General features: G+C 45.8%; 3 protein-coding genes across 6 annotated transcripts in view; 2 read left to right on the top strand and 1 right to left on the bottom strand.

Annotated features, from left to right (window-relative positions):
• Nucleotides 1–858: 858 nt before the first annotated feature.
• Nucleotides 859–10,080, bottom strand: med21 (mediator complex subunit 21). Of its 2 annotated transcripts, XR_009525063.1 has the most exons (5): nt 9,853–10,080; nt 6,270–6,384; nt 5,590–5,690; nt 1,295–2,615; nt 859–1,245 (listed from the first exon to the last, which is right to left on the bottom strand). XR_009525063.1 is itself a non-coding variant. In XM_060048750.1 (4 exons), exons 1-4 carry the CDS (start codon nt 10,078–10,080, stop codon nt 2,436–2,438), a joined length of 624 nt encoding a protein of 207 aa, XP_059904733.1. In that variant the 3' UTR covers nt 859–2,435. The 2 variants fall into 2 exon arrangements, 1 of the variants encoding a protein (XP_059904733.1); XM_060048750.1 differs by having other exon boundaries at nt 859–2,615.
• Nucleotides 10,071–16,527, top strand: fgfr1op2 (FGFR1 oncogene partner 2). Its single transcript, XM_060048745.1, has 6 exons — nt 10,071–10,212; nt 10,913–11,064; nt 12,773–12,890; nt 13,852–13,994; nt 14,367–14,480; nt 15,873–16,527. The coding sequence occupies exons 1-6, from the start codon at nt 10,185–10,187 to the stop codon at nt 16,008–16,010; spliced, it is 693 nt and encodes a 230-aa protein (XP_059904728.1). The 5' UTR covers nt 10,071–10,184; the 3' UTR covers nt 16,011–16,527.
• A 391-nt stretch (nt 16,528–16,918) lies between these two features.
• tm7sf3 (transmembrane 7 superfamily member 3) overlaps nt 16,919–19,311 on the top strand; it is a 16,531-nt gene continuing 14,138 nt past the window's right edge. For all 3 annotated transcript variants that reach the window (XM_060048701.1, XM_060048700.1, XM_060048699.1), the window contains exon 1: nt 16,919–17,254. In XM_060048701.1, the coding sequence (XP_059904684.1) occupies nt 17,144–17,254 (111 nt within the window). In that variant the 5' untranslated portion in view covers nt 16,919–17,143. The remainder of the gene's footprint in view (nt 17,255–19,311) is intronic.

The raw sequence follows: 19,311 nt of genomic DNA, 5'->3' as shown, positions 1-19,311 counted from the left end.
GCGACTCCGGCTGTGTCTGGTCTTCTCAAATACTAGCTTCACAGAACATCTTTGACGCTGTTTTAATACGTTTAAGTGTGTATTGAGGACGTTTATATGTGTTTACATTTCCTGAAACCTGATCTCATTTATGAATTTTCTCAATAGTAATTGTAAGAAAGATTAAAGGTTGCCGCTCTACTTATCTACCTAAATTTTATTAACTGGAAAGGTCGGTGGTTCTTCTGTCAGAAACATTTCTAATGTCTCGATTCCCTCTGCACAAATAAGAAAAGAAAAAAGTTTTAAAAAAAGAAGCGAAAATCTATGTCATTGTCTGCGCTAAAATAATACAGGCGAAAACCATGGGCATAGGAGAGTGAATGATATTTAATTGAATCGGGAATAATATCTAATATTCATTTTTGGAGACCGTTACAATGACTCCTCTGTTGGCTCCATGACGTCATAACGTTCCCCGATGGGTTGGGCGTGGCCTCCTCTCTCCGAAGCAGTCTGGGCATGGCCTCCTCGCTACGAAGGCGTTGTGGGCGTGGCGGCCAGACAGGAGCGTTTTTATATTAGTCACAACAGTAGGGCCCGCCGAGAGTGACACAGCTGCTATATTTAGACTGAGCTTTCAGGCCCCTGGCTTGGGAGTCGTGGCTGCAACAAAAATAACTGGAGGTTCTCATTAATGACTTTGGACCACACGGTCATCAATGTGGTTTTCTTTAGAGAAAGAAATGATTTTACTAAAACTAAGTGCATATCCTATACACTTTCACTAATTATGATGCAAAAATACAACCCATCCAAATATAAAGCAAATATCAGTTAATGTGTCACACCGACGGAATCATTTAGGCAAATGCCGAATCCAATTCAAATACTTTGACTTTATTTGAAAAACGTTGTATGCAGGTTTTAAGGCAGTTGTGCAACATTGTGTGTCAACTCTTCAAACCAGTTCTCACACACACACAAAGACATAATTAAATGAAACCAGCACAAATACATCTTCACATGAAAAGCATACAAAAAGGGGGTATCTATTTACACATTCAAAACGAGAGTTGTGGTTGGATCAGGTTTCAACCAATGGTTACACCTGGAACTCACCTGTAGTCCGATCGCACCTGCAGAAAGAGTTTTCTAGATAAGGAAGGCGATGAAGTGTTTTATATACAACACATCATCCTCCTTCATGCCCTTGTCATAATAATGCAGCTAAACCTCATGATTAGCCGTTTGCGGGACTCGCGTCTTTTTCTTTCTGGCCCATTTCGGTTTTCAGAGATTTGACTTCCTTCACGGGACGTTTTCTCTCCCCCGGTTATGTTCCCCCTCAGCGTCATCTCTCACAAACAGGCAGGAGGAAGTGTGAGGCGTCTCTGCCGACGCCCTAACCCTAACCTCACTGCAGAAAGGAGGGTGTTAACTGGAACTCTGTGCACCAGTCCCTGAAACGCCAACGGGATCATCCCACAGCCGGCCACCTCCGAGCTGCTGCTAAACATTCCTCTCCGCGTTAACAGGAAGTCGGGCGGTACAAGTTTGAGGCAGAAAAAAAACGACAACTCTCCCGACCGGACAGTCGACACATTCATACAAAGTGAAAGAAACTCAAACTTTAACTGAGCGAGGCCAGAGGTGGCCGTGGAAAGTTTGTTTTTTTCCGAACATCGTGTCAGACTGGCGAGAAGCAGGACTTCTGATCGTGCCCAAGATTAAAAACAGCCATACAAATGATTAATCCGTGTCCCTGCCCGGGCTTGGGACACATTGTGAACACTACACAATCTCCAAGTCTCCAGCCCTCTACAGGATATCAGAGCCACAATGGGACCTGGCAGGCCCGTGGTGGTATTGTGTAGCCATCTGTCATCCGGGACCTGCTTTTGTAAGTTCATTTGTAAAGCCTAACAAGATTCGTATAGGCCCCTGCGCACACGTGTGTGTGCATGTGTGTGTGTGTGTGTGTGTGTGTGTGCGTATGTGCGTGTACACGTATTCCTTTAACCCAGCAAACAGACATGAATCGTCTTTTAAGGTTAATATTTTATATACAAAAAGAGGAAAAGTGTCTTTAGAGGCCTGTGTGGAAAACAAGTCGAGTGGGGGGCCGTCCGGGAAGGCATGGTGGAGGTGGGAGGGTGGAGGTGGGAGGGTGGAGGTGGGAGGGTGGAGGTGGGAGGGTGGAGGTGAGAGGGTGGAGGTGGGAGGGTGGAGGTGAGAGGGTGGAGTTGAGAGGGTGGAGGGTGGAGGTGGGAGGGTGGAGGTGGGAGGGTGGAGGTGAGAGGGTGGAGGTGGGAGGGTGGAGGTGGGAGGGTGGAGGTGAGAGGGTGGAGGTGGGAGGGTGGAGGTGAGAGGGTGGAGGTGAGAGGGTGGAGGGTGGAGGTGGGAGGGTGGGGTTGAGTGCAGCCGGCGCTGGGAGACGGGTGGAGGAGCGGGGATCAGGACTGGGTGGGCGAGGGCTGGCTTGGCGCGGCGTTGCGTGTGCGGAGCTGGGACTGGGCGATGTCGGCCAGGGCGCTCTGGATCTTCTCCAGGAGGCCGTCCCCCCGGTTCACCACCTCCTCCAGCCGCACCGCCGCCTCGTGGTTCTCCTCCTCCAGCTGACGGAGGCTGGCCGCCTGGGGAGCAAACAGCAGCACAGAAAGCGTTACCACCACCACCACCACCTCCTCCATGATTCACTACCACGACCACGACCTCCTCCTCCTCCTCCTCCTCCATGATTCACCACCACCACCTCCTCCTCCTCCTCCTCCTCCTCCTCCTCCTCCTCCTCGATTCACCACCACCTCCTCCTCCTCCTCCTCCTCCTCCATGATTCACCACCACCTCCTCCTCCTCCTCCTCCATGATTCACCACCACCTCCTCCTCCTCCTCCTCCTCCTCCTCCATGATTCACCACCACCACCTCCTCCTCCTCCTCCATGATTCACCACCACCACCTCCTCCACCTCCTCCATGATTCACCACCACCTCCTCCTCCTTCTCCTCCTCCTCCATGATTCACCACCACCACCTCCTCCACCTCCTCCTCCTCCTCCATGATTCACCACCACCACCACCTCCTCCTCCTCCTCCTCCATGATTCACCACCACCACCACCACCTCCTCCTCCTCCTCCTCCTCCACCACGATTCACTACCACCATCTCCTCCACAACCACGATTCACCACCACCACCTCCTCCTCCTCCACGATTCACCACCAGCAGCCCCTCCTTCTCCACCAGCTGTAACCGTTAGGCTCAGAGCTTGAAAGGTGCTGGGTTCTGGGAGCTAAAGCACGCCCTCACCGGCCCCCCGTTATCACTGAGGGTACAACGTTGTAAATGGGTCAGGGAGGAGCAAGACTTTCCCCTCTGTTTTAACAACAGCCCTGTATCTTGATATCGTCTGGGGAACACACTAGTTAAGAGTCTAGAGAGTCTTTCAGCTAAAATAACCCTGCAAAGCAAGCGACTACTGTGGGACGGGTTTGTAGTGGTTTGGGTGTTCGACTCCCAGCCAAGGTACTGGGTTCGATGCCCACGGGTTGCAGCCAAACCTGTAGTAGGCCATTCCTTTGCATGATGGCTAAGCCCCACCTGATCATTAATCACATGCATCTGGAAATCACTATGTTTGGTTAAAGGCTCTTCTAAATCAAGAAATAGTCATGAATATTTTCTTTATTCTTGCTTGCAATCGGGCAGACGTTTTTATAAAAAATATTTTGACAGTTAACCGACCAGACGAAACCATTAAGCAGAATGGCTTTCTTGGCCGTACATTATTATCTCGTCAAAAGGGGATTATTTAAGGATCAGACACCTTTGTATTGGAGGCCGTTGAGGCTCATTCGGTCAACCACATCAAAGTCCAGCCTTTGGCTTCTCTTCAGATGAATGTAGTTCAACCCAAGGTCAACAGTGAAGGGAGTGCACCATGACATATCGGGCATTATCTGTTGATCTGGAGAGGGAACCAGCCGAGAGGCGCCGCCCTGAACCACTGCCCACGTAAAGGCGCAGCCCCAGAAACAAGAGCCACGACTTAGATACGACAACGGGAATATATATCATATAAACCAGGGGTGATGTGGCTGTCAATCTCTTGAGCCAGGAGTCAAATCAGAGCACCTCTACCCGTTGGTTAGACATCCCCATTGGGTCAATCGTTTACCTTTACAGGCATCCACGGAGAAGCGACCATTGAACTTATCGAATGATTATTACTTATCGTAACGATTATGTTTTAACTGCACTCAAGCTGGGCATCTGGAACACTTTAGCACCAACATAAAACCGTTTGGTCCTTTTATGTGTTCAGATGATGACAGCGTCCCGGAAGTTACCATCAGTTGTACACAGTTCATCCTTACTACTACTACTATCCTACACTGAGTATTTAGTATTCACACAAAAGTATTTATCCAGTGTACGTTTGAAAGGCTTGATGTGCATCTTCAATGCAGCATGCTGGGTAAGGTCTATTTGGTACCGACGTTTGTAATCTCAGATGGACTTAAAAAAAAAGATTGGGGATCTATTTCCCATATGAATATGTTTCTATGATAATCGGCCCCAGTTTCCGTGCATGCTGACCTAGTAGGTGGGACCAGAGCCGTGTTCACCCAGCGCCTCTGGCTAATGTTTTTGTATAATGCTTGAGCCACGCCCAGAATCCACATGACGCCTCAGGACATTCTAGTGTGTTATTGCAATAACGACATCCGTCGCTACATTCTGCAACACTTATTTTCCTTTCAAGGGAAAAACACAGATCGATCTTAGGAAGACGTCCACACACAGGCCTTCATGATAATGGTCTCCGCTGTAGAGTGGGAGTTCAAAACCACGGCTCTGCCTTTGTCTCTCAATCCCAATTGGCTAGCGTTCCTTCCGTTTTAACCGCAACGTTTACAAAAGCCTGCCCTTATGAGATCAGAGCGCCACGCCCTTATTAGGCTTTAGCTCCACCCGTGCGTGATGGATGTGGGGGGGAAGCAGGTGGAGGCACAGACTACCGCTGGTGGTGGCGGATGAAGGATTGATTTGAGAGTTAAAAACAAGACCAAACCTGACTGAAGACCAGATTTCACAGCATGAAATATGCATGCTCCGTTGAACACATCCCATGTTGCCTTTAACCCCTCGGTTTATTTTCTATTAACACGATTAGCCGACCCTTTCATCTGAAGAGAACCCCAGTGAGGTTAGACACGTTACCAATGAGCAAGGAGAGGGTTTAGTGCTCCAACTCGAAGAGGTTAAGGTTGCTACTAGGGACCATAGCATCCTTTACTTAGCAGCTGGGTGTCGCTGCGTGACAGGGGATAGTACCCAGCTAGATAATTCAGGTGTCAAAGCTCACATCCCTGTATACCGCAAGCATGAGTACAGATTTATATGGAGGCAAATCATCCTTGCTTATCTATGGCCTGTCTATTGTTGAAAGTCTATAGGAAAATGGATTGGATTGCTACAAACCTGGATTGCTACAAACGGGTTGCCTACGTGGTCGGGGCATTAGAGGGTTGCGCCAACAGCTGCAGATAACCATTTGGCGACCCCTGCTGGTGAGGACAGGTATATCGTAATGCTTGCTGGCTTACTTGTAGTGCAGCGGTGGACTCTTCACTGGGTAAAGAGTCTATGAGCACGTCCAGGTCTTTGGCAGTCCGGGCGATCAGGGCTGCAAACAGCTGGGCGTATTCTGGGGTTGGAACAGCACACCACGTTAAGGCTAACTAAGGAACACAGAGATTCAAACCTCTTTCAAAACATGAGGAACCTTTCTGTCTCGATATTTTCTAGCAGTGCTTTCAGATGCCCGGTTCCACACTTCCCATCCCATTGTGATGTTTCCATAAAGTTTATGCATGACATGAAAGTCTCATATACACCAAGCAATGGCATCAGGTGAACATAACTGTGTCGACATTTATTTTAATAAATGTTCTTTAAAAAAAAATATACGGACATGAAATCTATTTGAACAAATTTTGAAGAAATGTTGGTTGGAAATAATAATAATAAATCAATCAATCCGTGTCCACCTAGAAGTATGCTGGATAGATCAATCTACCAGCCTACCCGGTGGACTGTAGCAAATGTTGCTGATCTATCATCTTTAGGCTTGGGCGATTCGCAAACGATTCGGTCAGATAGAACGAATCCCGAAGGTGAACGACGATAACTGATTCCTTTTAAAAAAAAAAAGTGGTCACGTAAATAAAAGATATTTATCAAACACGCTCACACCTGGTGGCATGGTATCGCCCCTTTAATGTACCTTCTGTGGGGTTGGCTGGCTGCTCCTTGTTGATGGCCGTCTGTATGTTGCTGAACGAGGCTGGGGGGGCACATTGCTGCAGCACACCGATGGCATTGCAGAACTGATCTGCAAGCTGATGACAATAGCACGAGAAGGTTTACTTTATATTCTTGTCCCAGTTGAGGAGCCGTTTGCCTGGTTACCATTTACTTTAAATATTTTCATTTGGTAGATGCCTTTATCCAAAGCGCCCGACAGTGAGTTCAGATACGGGTCATTAGGGTTGGAGTGGTGACCGTGTGTGTGACATTGGGGTCAGTGGACATAAGGGACTGAACCCAGTACCTTTAGGCTGGGAGACATACAGGCTAGCCCAGGGGTGTCAAACATTCGGCCCGATGAATGATGAAAGAGATGAAGTCTCTAGCCCATTCCTGTGATGAGTTATGATTTTTAAAGAAATAACCAAAATGCTCACTCAAGCTGCTAGGGGGCAGCCAAAATACAAAAAAGGAAGTAAATCCACACTTGTCCCTTGTTTCACTACAATTAAGAAGTTATGAAGGGTGACATCCCCATTACCAAAATGTCTTTGTCAAAAAGAAGAAAAGTGGACACAGAGTGCAGAGTTTTCCAGGAAAAATGGACTGAGAATTATTTATTCACAGAGGTGAATACAAAAGCAGTGTGCTTGCTTGGTATGTAATCAGCAAGTTTCAGTGCTCAAAGAATATAATATTATGAGACTCATCAAGAAAAATATCACCATTTGTAAGGACAACTAAGATAAGAGGAGATAGACAAATTGTTGTCTACTTTTACTTTCAGCCGCGAGGTCAGTGATGCAGCAGTGAAAGCCAGCTACCTTATCACTCACGAGATAGTGCAAGCATCCAAGCCATTTTCTGATGGTGAGTTTGTGAAAACATGCAAGCTGAAGGCTGCAGAAGTCGTGTTCCCTGAAAAGCCATCTGCCTTTGCCAACATTAGTCTGTCAAGGAACACTGTCGCAGATAGGGTAACAGAGCTCTCAGGAGACTTGGGCAGCAAAATGAAGGACAAAATCAAGTCATTTATTGCTTTTTCGGTTGCAATTGATGAGAGCACTGCCGTAACAGATATTGCACAACTGGCCATATTTATTCGGGCTGTTGATGAGACTTTGACAATCACCGAGGAGTTCTTTGAGTTGGTGCCTATGAAGGACACTACAACAGCGCATGACATATTCAGCTCTCTCATTGGAGCGCAGGACAAGGTCTGAGTGGACTGGTCCAATGCCGTCAGCCTGGCTACAGATAGTGCACCATCAATGGTCGGGAGAAAGGCAGGCTTTGCGACAAAATTCCGAGAAAAAGTGCAGACCGCAAATGGGGGACAAGATTTTTGGGCATTTCACTGGATTTTGCATCAAGATGCGCTGTGTTGCAAAAAACTGAAAATGGATCATGTTATGAGTGTGGTTGTAAAAACTGTACATTTCAGAGCGCGAGGTCTGAATCACCATCACTTTTGACACTTTTCTCAGAGATAATGACATTCAGGCTGGCCTACCATACCACACTGAAGTACGGTGGTTAAGCCGAGGTGTCGTGCTCAAGCGTTTCTTTGAGCTACGAGAGGAAATTGGACAGTTCATGGCGGAAAAGGGTAGCCCAGTGAAGGAACTTAAATGTCCGCAGTGGGTGCAGGATCTTGCCTTTATGGTGGATATTACACAGCAGCACCTGAATAATCTTAACAAAATGTTGCAGGGCAGCAAAAAAATTGTCACTCAGTATAACGAGTATACGCTCATTCAAGTTAAAACGGTCACTCTGGGAGACGCAGCTATCTCGCGGTGACACCGCCCATTTCCCATGACTAACCGCTGTGCGTGCGACCGGACGTAATGCTGATATGGATCAATACAAAGACAAGATGACAGGATTGCTGCAGGAGTTCGAGCGGAGGTTTCAGGTCTCCAGTGAACTAGAGAAGGAATTGGCAGTTTTTCGCTCGCCATTTACAGTCAAGCCTTCTGACATGCCAGCTGACATCCAACTCAAGATAATTGACCTGCAGTGTGATACCAATATGAAGGAGAACGTTGCGTCGGTGGGCTTGGACACATTTTATCAATATCTCTTGCCAGGGTACCCCAAATTAACATCCCTGGCTGGAAAGGTTTTATCCATGTTTGGGACTACATATCTGTGTGAACAGGTGTTCTCTGTAATGAACCTAAATAAAACAGAGCACCGCTCAAGGTTAACAAACACACACTTGAATGACATTGTGAAATGTGCTGCTACTCAGGATTTGACACCTGATATTGATGCACCCGTAAAGGCTAAAAGATGCCAAGTGTCAGTAGCCAGCAGCAGATAGACTGCAGTGAGAAAAAAGAAAGTTAATCTGCAAGTAGGCCTGGGCCTAATTCTTTTGATGCTCTTTCAGAAATGTTTGCACTCTGATGAATACAGATCTTTGAAAATAAGTTTACTCAGGTTTCATGTTGAAAGACAATGAATATTGTGCAGGATATCATTCTCAGCGCCTACAAAACAGTTTGATTTGATGGAGCCTAATCTCACTGCTCATGCACTGCTATAACTTTTATGTTTGTTTATTTTATTTATATGTGCACATTTACATTTTCAAGGCAGTATGATAGCTTTCATCATAGCCCCCACTTGAGTTTGTTTAGTGTGGTGAGTTGGTTCATTTGTTCAGATGTGAAAATGTATTCACTTCAAAAAATAAACCAGTTGTTAATGAATGTCGATGTGCATTTTATTTCAATTCCATTGGCCCATCAGTGAATAAATGTGTTGTGCTAATAATATAGATCCTTGTGATCCGTGATTATGTAGGCTGAATGATAAAATATAGTACTGAAAAACAAAAAGTTGACGTAGGTTATTTTGCCATTATCTTACTAGTCCGGCCCACTTCAGATCAGATGGGCTGTATGAAAATGAGTTTGACACCCCTGGGCTAGCCCCTACACAACGCCATGCTGTCCCGAAGGTCATCTTAAGTGCATCTTAAGTACATTGACAACAATAAACTCTTGACACGAAACTTAAAATGAATAACCATGATTTCACCTAAACATCTGGGTTGATGTCACCGCTGTCAGGTATCCCCTGGCGAAGCTAAGTTAGATACTTGTCCTATAACCATTGGTAATACACTACTATATTATTATATCGTAGAAAAAAACCATATTACAGAGAGTCATAGATTACTCATCAATCAGGAAGCAACGTTAGTATTATTTTATAGTTCACCCTACATGTTCAAGTCATCACTGAGAAAGATGTGGAATCAAAATATAGTGGATGATACATTGCGTTGCACAACTGTAATCTAGAGTAAAAACCATGCATATAGCAATAAAATAAAAATAATATTACTATCTAAATGCAATGTACTTCTGATAACGTGGAGGGAGAGACAGAGGTTCGATCGCAGTCCTCATCATTTAACTTCACGATATTCGCTCAATGTACCTCAGTACTTCACTACATAAACCAACGGAGTCTCCTAGACCTCTGCCCGGTTGTTAAATGAGAATAAAAAGTGTGAAACACGACAAATACGACATCTAACGTACCGAGTTTACAGCGTCCTGGAGCTGCGTGAGCCGGTCCGCCATGTTGCTTTTTATCCTTACAAAGTGAACGTCAGATCTCGCGAGATCAGCGCGATGACAGCCTGAGCCCCAGCGAGAGATCAACTTCATTGCATTTAAACCGACCACAAGACGTCGTAAACCGGCCGGAACAAGCAAAGCGGACGCGTTGCAATCGATTTCACGCGTGTTTTGTTGATGCTGAGACATCGGGGCGGTTTAACTTGCGAATAGAGAGGGCTGTCGGGGGTTGCATTAGCTCCTTGATGGAAACTATCCCCGAATATCAACAGGAAGTGTCTGAATAATCCTCCATGGCTTCCTGCACTGTGAGCTCTCCAGGTACAGACTTCACTTTATTCTGCTCCTGAAGCTCCTCAGGGAACAAGCTGCTTCATAACCAGCAACCTTAAGCTCAAGACGGATAGTCTGGGCTACTTTTAATGGCTCAATGTCAGAGAGTGAAGCTAAGAGTTTAGCTAGCTCCTGAGTTAGCTTAGACTATAGCTACTTAAATAACTATACATACTTCAATAAGCATATCTGACTTTACATATACAAATATACATGTCTAACTATAGCTTACATATACAATAAAACATATACAATCAAACACATACATCTATACGCTTACAACTATACATATACAACAATACATGCATAACTACATGAATAACTACATTTATACAACTATACATAGATAACTATACATATACAACTGTACATATACAACTATACATATGCAAACATATACAACTATACATATATCCATAACTATATGCTTCTTGCCTGTTACATAGCTATTCAGTAAAACATTCATATGTTATATATATATATTATATTATGTTATGTTATATCTGGTTTATTGTGGGTAGTTGTATTGTGTCTTTAAAAATAAATGTTTATTAAGGTGTTTCTTGGGATAACACCTGTTGGGCTCAATATAAAGTGAAGACAACAATTCATATTCCATTTGAAATAATTGACAAAATAACAGCTATTAAATTTTCGTTTTTCCTCTTGTGAATCTTCCTCAAAACAGATTCAGTTTTCCCGGGAATGACATGCACCCTGGAGAACGTGCTGGCCGACGCAAAGTCGCTGGTGGAGCGTCTGAGGAACCATGACAACGCTGCCGAGATGTTGATCGAACAGACCTCCTCCCTCAGCAAGCGGGTGGGGGCCATGAAACAGGTGACCCATTTTAACGAGGTCAAAGGTCGCCTTCGATAAAGCCGAGGACCGCCATTGTTATACCCTTCAGAAGCACAACGCCAATCCACTCACTTCTACAGTTGTGACTAGCTCAGCGTTTCTGAACCTGAGCTAACCCAAACTCAAACCTTGGAGATGCCTTCATGCATCAGGTCAATGGAGATTGCTGACTCATAAGCATTAGATATTTTATGATTTGTTTTTGATGTTGAAGGGTAAAGGTCACTTATGCAGTGCGAACAAATGGCAATCGATTCAGAGTCATGATTAAATGACGATTAACTTCTTAAAGGTGACATATTATACACCAGGTGTGGGTGTGATTAGCCGTTACAAGCCGTTTTGAAAATCTGACTCTTCTGACACCCACACCTGGTGGTATAATATTTCACCTTTAACTTAAACATTGTGTGCATAAGCAGACACACACAAATTACATAAGTTCTGTTGGGAGAATTGGTCCGGTCTAATATAAGATCATAAAAGCTGGTTGTTAGGATGCAGTAGTTACATATGATAATAGTATAACGTTGTTCACAACTGACAGAGGCTGTTTATTCCATAAATGTGCAGTGACAAGAACCAAGCCAGCCAAACCTGTTCTTAAAAATGGCTACCAATGTCTCCCAACTGTCAAACATTCTCCAGACATTTCTGTGGATGGCCCCTGGCCTTCTCCAGCCACTCAAGCTATTAGCTCTTTGGTTGTGATTAATCAAATGTTATATTATCTTATTTAAATCTAGATGGCAGGTTAACAGACCTTAGCTTTTTTTATTACATAGCCGCTGCCTCAAAGGAATAACAATATTTCCACTTCTTTATTCGTGCCATTGATTGAATGACGGCTTGAAAACCCCCGTCTGGTTCAATGGGTTACTGTTAGGTTTAGGAGTGTAGTTCTGCTTACAAAGAAGGGACATTTTGAACTGCTTAAAAGTTGTGATTTGCTCATTATCACAACAACCTTATTCATATGCATGTTGTAACACATTGTTGCTGTTTGTTTGGTCCTGATGTTTATCGTCCTGGCTCAGCCTCTTTGAAACAAACAGCAATGGTACAAACTCATTGTGTGTTCTACTTTCTTGCACTTAAAAATAGTACTTAGCATTGTGTAGCATCTTATCCTCGCTATCTTTGTTGCATACGGGGAATGAGTTAACCTAGCGATTGTTGGTGCTTGGCAGTTGATTCTATGAACATCCTTACCGTACCGAAATGTTCTTGTTTTTCTTTCTTCTGACAAAAGTACTTATTGTACGTCGCTTTGGATAAAAGCGACGTACAATAAATTACCTCAACGTAAATGTGCATGTCGTTGCGTGTCGTTGCTGTTTGTTTGGTTGTCCTGATGTTTTCAGTCTTGGCTAGGCAGTGTTTCCCACAGACATTTTGGAGACTATGGGGGGGGGGGGGCTGTCAGTCGGCTGTCAGTCGGCTGTCAGTCGCAGGCAGACAGCCGAACTTCGTGCTCTCATGCAATCCCAATGAGAGTGACACGAACTTCGTCTGAGCCAAAAAAATAAAAAATAAAAAATAAAATAAAATAAAAAATTCATGTGCACGCAGAGACTATGGCGGGGCGCCATAGTCTCGTCAATGTGTGGGAAACACTGCTAGGCCTAGAGTCAAACAGCAATGGGAAGCTTTGATTGACCTGGTTGACCCGCGGCGGTCTCTTCAGTACCAGGAGGAGATCGATGCCCTGAACCAGGTGGCCCGACACCGGCCCCGCTCCAGCCTGGTGCTCGGTATCCAACAGGAGAACCGGCAGATCCGGGACCTCCAGCAGGAGAACCAAGGTAGGAGCCGGACGGAGTCACGGAGGGGAGGGAGAGCAGGCCGGGGCATGGGAATATGTCTTGGGAATGCCTGAAGGCCGATTTAGGGTCGTTTTAGACGCAGAGACGTAAGCACGTAATTTACACAAGGGACTTGTTTTAGACAAGTTTTGATTCACGGTTCCTTTAAGGTTCCTTAAGGATTGCGCGTGTTGCAAGGGGATTCTCCGCCAGAACAGTAGGGGGAGCAACGAACGAATCTGTGGGCGTGGAAGTGGAAATCGTGAGACTCCTGAAAGGATGTGGTTAGCTGGCCAATCACAGTCTTTGCGAGCTGCGTAGGGCCGTAGTGTTTTAGTCGCATAGTCAGGAATTTTGGGCGACGCACTTAAGCACGTGAGGGGGGATATTTTACCGCGCAAGGGGGGGTTATGTATCTTACGTGCTTACGCGTTACGTCTAAAACAGCATATATCGGCCTTTACTGGTTAGGCTGTGGAGATGGGGTTGTGCTGGCTACTGGATCCCCCTAGCTACGATGAGAGACAGGAGCGGCAGAGAAGGCTAGAACGGCCTACCTTATCCAACAATAGAGTTCCACATGCGGTAGGGCTGCTAGATTATGGAAAACACACTGTAACTGAGAACTTAAAAATTGTTCCTTTCAAAAAATACACAAAATGTTAAAATAGAAAGTAATGTACAAATATGTATCCAGCTGTTCAATTTCTATAAAACATTTAATTAGTCAAAAATATATACAAAAAAAAAAAATAGTTTGAACTCGATTATAATAGTTTGGAGATCGTATGACCTGAAAATCGAATGCTCGATCAAAATTCTAATTAATTGCACAACCCTAACGTATGGTAAACGGTGTCGCCAGGGTCTGATGAGAACTCCAGGTTACCCTGGAGGAGACAGGATGGTAGGACCTCCTGCGGGTCCCCTCTAACCCACACTGTGCTCCCGGTGTTCCCAGAGCTACGGACGTCCCTGGAGGAGCACCAGTCGGCCCTGGAGCTCATCATGACCAAGTACAGGGAGCAGGTGTTCAGGCTGCTGATGGCCAGCAAGAAGGACGACCCGGCCATCGTCACGCAGCTGAAGGAGCAGCACACTACAGTGAGACGCACGCACGCACGCACGCACACACGCACGTAGGCAGGCAATGCAGGCACACAATAACGCACAAACATGCATGCATGCACACACACATGCATGCACGCACACACGCATTCAGGCACACACACACATGCACATACTTGTGCAGGCACGCGTGCACACACACATGCAGGCACGACCGCAGGCACGCACACACACAAGCACGCAGGCACGCACACACGCGCATGCATGCACGCATTCACATGCACACACGCGTGCCGTGCATGCACGCACTCACACACACATTCACAGACGCGTGCACAGTGCACACACACAGGCACTGAAATGGATTCATAGCATTGCAATCATTCCTCTGTCTCCGTGACTCGGCAGGAAATGCAAGCGCACATCGATAAGATCAACGAGATGGCGAGCGTCATGAGGAAGGCGGTGGAGGTGGACGAGGGCCGCTTGTGTGAGGACGAGGAGCGGATCAAACAGCTGGAGGTACAAACCATCATACTACTGGATGTCTTTGTCCTTCTACAGTGACAGGCCTTTACTTTATAATCAAACCATCATACTACTGGATGATGTTATGTTGTGTTATTGTCATGTTATGTGTCTTTGTCCTTCTACATCGAAAGGCCTTTACTTTTTATTTAAACCAAGACACTACTGAGTGATGTTCTGTGAGGCAAAGTGTACGATACACTCACAATACATCTCTCTAATACCATGTATTACATTGATTTATCAAGGGTTTTGTCCAAAGCTTTACTTCACTGGACCTTGAATAATAGCGCCCCCTATGGGAACAATGATCAATGAAGACCTGCTCTTTCGGGATACGTTGGTTGTAGAGAGATTTAAAACTTTGTACCATCCACCGCTGAGATATGGGCGCGGAAAAAGAAAAAATAACTGAACTACTAACAGCCGCGAAAGGTATTCACAGCCCACTTATATAAACTGTATATCTAATTCAGGGAGTGTTTTCTGGACATGTTGTGCTTGTTTTTTAACGCTATGGCAACGGCACTGTGACGATACGAAATGCCTTTCCTTGGATCCGGCCCCCATGCATAAGGCTACGGTCATGAGCGTTTCTCATGACCATGGCCTGAAGCCGGGGGGGGGGGTCATCTGTCTGAAGTCACGCCACGTAAAACGTTTTATTTACCAAGTCATTTAGCAGACACTTTTAAACAAAGGCAAGACTGTAATTGTTGTGGGACACATGAGCAGGTAGGGGTAGGGATCCAACCCCAGTGTTAATCCCCCCTAGCTTCTTCACCACCCCCGCAGTCGTGAACCCGTTTTGGTCCTGCGTCAGGTTTTAGTGAGCAGACCAATCAGAGCCCTTTGCTGCCGCGTTGCCCTGACGCAAGGTTTACATTTTTTGGTAGGCACACGCCAGGCCCTTGCATTGGACGCAAGGAGGGTCCGCAAGGAGTTAATGGGCCTGTAAACCCCCTTGCGCTGCGTCGAAATGGAACCATAGCTGAGCCTTAACTGACCGGATACCGTACCTCCTTCCAGGGCTGCTCGATTATGGAACAAATCATTATCATGATTATTTTGGTCAATATTGAAAAACATGATGTATTTATTCAGCATGTCTCCCCGCAAAACACTTTGTAACTGAGAAAAAAATATATGCAAAAATACACAAAATGGCCAAAAATAAAATGTTCAAATCTAAAATAATGTACACATATGTATTAAGCAGTTCTGTTCTTCTTCTATAAAAAAAAATAATAATAAAAAAGAAAATATATCGATTATATTAGTTTTGTGATCGTTTGACGCAAAAATCGAAATCGCGATGACAATTTCGATGAACGGCCCCGCCCTCCCTCCCTCCCTCCCTCACTCACTTCCTCCACTCTGTTCCAGCTGGAGAACAAGGGTCTGCGCGAGCTGTTGGGCATCAGCCGAGAGGCCTTCCTGGTGCTGAAGATGGACGAGTCGTCCGAGAGCACGTCGCTGTCCGCCCTGTTGACCAGCGCCGACGTCAGCCTACGGAAGAGTTAGGGGCATCCCATCCCCCCCCCCCCCCACCACCACCTTCTTCTGCTGCCTCATTAATCCCACCAATCAGCGTCTGTACGTCTGTCCCGACCACAGGGAGCGGTCAAGGGAACAGTCCTTGCCCGTGTTAAAACAATGAGTAACGCACGTATAAAGGGTCAGTCTAGTAACGTACTAAAGGTTCATGCAAATCGATGCAGGGCTGCCATTTGTTTGTTTTGTGAGGGTAAATACGTGGAGGGTGTCAGAGTGATTCTATAGCGTGCAATCTCAAGAGTCTTATAAGAGTCTCTTGGGGATCGGTGTGACGGTGGAGGAACGCCATCTCGGACCTTATCATTCATGCAGAGTGAAAAACACGCAGCCAACTCAAAGCCGTCTTTCATTTTATAAAGTGTGCGTTGGTTTATTTAGTTTGTTTGCTAGTTGGTTATAACTAGCGCGTGTGAGTCTGAGGTTGGCATGTTAGGAGTGTGAATGGAAAAATGAAATGCTTGATTTAAATAAAACTGAAACCGCCTATGAATTGTGTTTTTTGCTTTTACACAAAAAGATCTACACACACTATTGTCATTATAATATATTATAAAGCAATGGTTTGTTAGTATGTAAATAACCATTACTTAACTCACATTAATAATCTATGATCAGTATCTTACTATTACCTGATAAAACATGGATAAATCAATAAAATAACGAGCATCCATTTGATTCTTAGCAGCTTATTAACCAAGCAATGATGACTGACATGAACAGCATTCATGTGAGCGGTGACAGCCGTGCTTGGCACGGGGGGTGAAGAGACGCGCCTTTATGGCAAGCCGGCATGCGGATAACAACACGACCGACCCGCCCACGTCACGTCACGTGAACGTGTGGCGTACCGAAGATCCAATCTGCGCCTGCGCAGTGGCTTGTCAGAGTCGGAGGGAAGAGAGAAGCCGACAGACACAACACAGAGGCCGGGGGAACCGTCGTCCAGCTTTGATGAGATAGTCACCGAACAAAAGGACAACAAAAAAAACAGAAATAAATTGACTTTAAACACCTTGACAGGTATGGTCCTGTGTGTGACGTGGCGGTCAGTGCGGGGACACGTATCCCGCAGAGAGGCGCTCTGATTCGGAATCGGGGAAATGCCCGCGGGCTGCAAGGCTGCAGACGGAATCTCTCGGTGGAAATGTGGCCGTGGATCTGGTGCATGCTGCTGGTCGCCCAGTCTGGGGAGGTCCGCACCCAAACAGAAAGTAAGTGGAGACGGGGTCTTGCTAGGAAGGGTGAGTGTGTTTCCACACAGCGGGGATGCTGTTGCCCGACAAACGACCAAAACAAAGTGTGACAGCGGGGGAAAGTCACCCAGATAGCCTAACGTCCCTGTTATACTTTGACCCTGATGGGATATCACTTCATTTGACCTCTTATCAACTTAAATATACTCTAGTGTGATGATTATGCCCCCCTTTCTCAGCCTTTCCTTAGCCCCTCTGTGATGATAATCATATTACCGTATGTCGTTAAAAAACACGCAGCTGTCTATTCCTTACCGTTTATTATGATTTAGTTTTAAACCGCCATGATTTGTCTGCACGGCGCTGTTATGTTTCACTCGTTATATTAGTTCTGAGGTGGTAACTTTTACCTGAGCTGGGTGGAAGGAGGCTGGTGAGAGATAGATATCCAACGAGAACAGCCAGACAGTGTGGTTTGATCTCTGGAAGGTGATCACGCACCGCCCGGGGATAACGCACCGCCCGCCCGGAGATCACGCACCTCGCGGGAAGCCGTCCTCTTGGCCCCGGCAGCGGTCATGCGCTGATCACCGCTGGTGTGGAATGTGATGAACGGTTTAAAATATTTATATCTGGAGAAAGTGGAGCATGTGTTCCCCACTGAAGCTCTTAAGTTTTAACCCCTAAGCACCGAATGGATCGTCCTTTGTAGACATTGGACAGAGATTAGATGTGAATCGTACTTTGTGGTTCCTATTTGTCCCTTCATATTACTACGGATTGCAACATCATGTCGTTTAGCAGACTCGTTATTATATTATAATCTCCTCTACCAACACTGATAGACCAACGCGTGGGTCAAAAATAAACAAAAGAAGGCATTGTGTCACTCAAACCCCCAGCAACGGTCGTTATGGATTATGAGTTGCTGTTGGTGAGGGTTTTGGGGGAGGTCAGATCCTGTAAGCCGTTGGCCTGAATGCTCAGCTGCTTTGAAATCTCTTGAAAGTATCCTAATTTCAACAGGGAAAGCAATGTTTTGTTTCATGAGGAAACTTTGTTTATCCAGAAGTAATTACCACGACACACACATTCTCGACGGATCAAATAATCATTATTTGCTGATGATTGCCCCTGGCAGAAGGCATGACCCCACAGGCTCTCCACCCTCCACTGGCTCAAGGAGCGAACAAGGCAGCAGTTGGTTATTGAAGGGTTTTTACAGGGATGTGCTATAATTATATAATTAATGACAATCTGTGATGCCTTTCATCTCCAATAAAACTGACCCAAAGTTACGCTTAAGAGCTCTTTATCACAACGAGAATCCGGAGATGATTGAAATTGGCAACCGGAAAGTCGTTTAGATTTAAGTGAGGTCAGGGCTTTCAGATAGAAAAACGATCTGAAAATATGAACTAGAAAAATAGAATGATTTCATGCAAATAACCTCACTATGATGCTGAGAGTTTTGGTTTTGTTGTTTTGGCTTTGAGGTTTATGGGCGTATCTATCTTCTTATCCTTTTTCATTTCCTCGTTGGGGTTTGGTAATAGTGGAAAAACCAGTCATCCTGACAGGTTCTACAGTAGCCAAACCAAACCGTTTTCTGCTGAATGATGCGTTAAATGTAAATGGACTGCATTTATACAGAGCTTTATCTAACCATTGGCCACCCAAAGCGCTATACAATATTGCCTCACATTCACCGTTCACGCACACATTCACACACCGACGGCAGAGTCAACCATGCAAGGGGCGCCAGCCAGCTCGTCGGGAGCTAACAGTCAGGGTTAGGTGCCTTGCTCAGGGACACCTCGACAGTGGAAATGGTCTCTCTGGCGTGCATGCAGAACCAGATGTGGGCGAGATGTGCTCATCTCAGACAGGAACCCGTTGCAAATCTGTGGTGGCGGTTGTTTCCGTGGCGCTACACGAGGGGCGTTTTAACATAGCTGTGGGTCCTTGGGTTGGGATGGGGGAAATGCACCGAATGAACTTCCCCTCGGGGGATGACTGCAGTACGTCGTCTTCCTCCTCCTCGCCCTCCTGCTTGTGGTCATGATGATCGTCAT

This window comes from Gadus macrocephalus, chromosome 4 (genome assembly GCF_031168955.1).
Source record: "Gadus macrocephalus chromosome 4, ASM3116895v1".
NCBI classification, from domain to species: domain Eukaryota; kingdom Metazoa; phylum Chordata; class Actinopteri; order Gadiformes; family Gadidae; genus Gadus; species Gadus macrocephalus.
This window is presented reverse-complemented; position numbering and strand designations above follow the sequence as displayed.

Excerpts from the sequence above, each read along its gene's own strand:
- med21 (XM_060048750.1), bottom strand. The coding sequence starts at position 10,080 with ATGTCTCAGCATCAACAAAACACGCGTGAAATCGATTGCAACGCGTCC. Across the intron at positions 6,385-9,852 it reads TCCAGGACGCTGTAAACTCG|CTTGCAGATCAGTTCTGCAA; the intron begins GTACGTTAGATG and ends TATTGTCATCAG. Across the intron at positions 5,691-6,269 it reads GCCAGCCAACCCCACAGAAG|AATACGCCCAGCTGTTTGCA; the intron begins GTACATTAAAGG and ends TTCCAACCCCAG.
- fgfr1op2 (XM_060048745.1), top strand. The coding sequence starts at position 10,185 with ATGGCTTCCTGCACTGTGAGCTCTCCAG. Across the intron at positions 11,065-12,772 it reads GGGTGGGGGCCATGAAACAG|TACCAGGAGGAGATCGATGC; the intron begins GTGACCCATTTT and ends CGGTCTCTTCAG. Across the intron at positions 13,995-14,366 it reads TGAAGGAGCAGCACACTACA|GAAATGCAAGCGCACATCGA; the intron begins GTGAGACGCACG and ends GTGACTCGGCAG.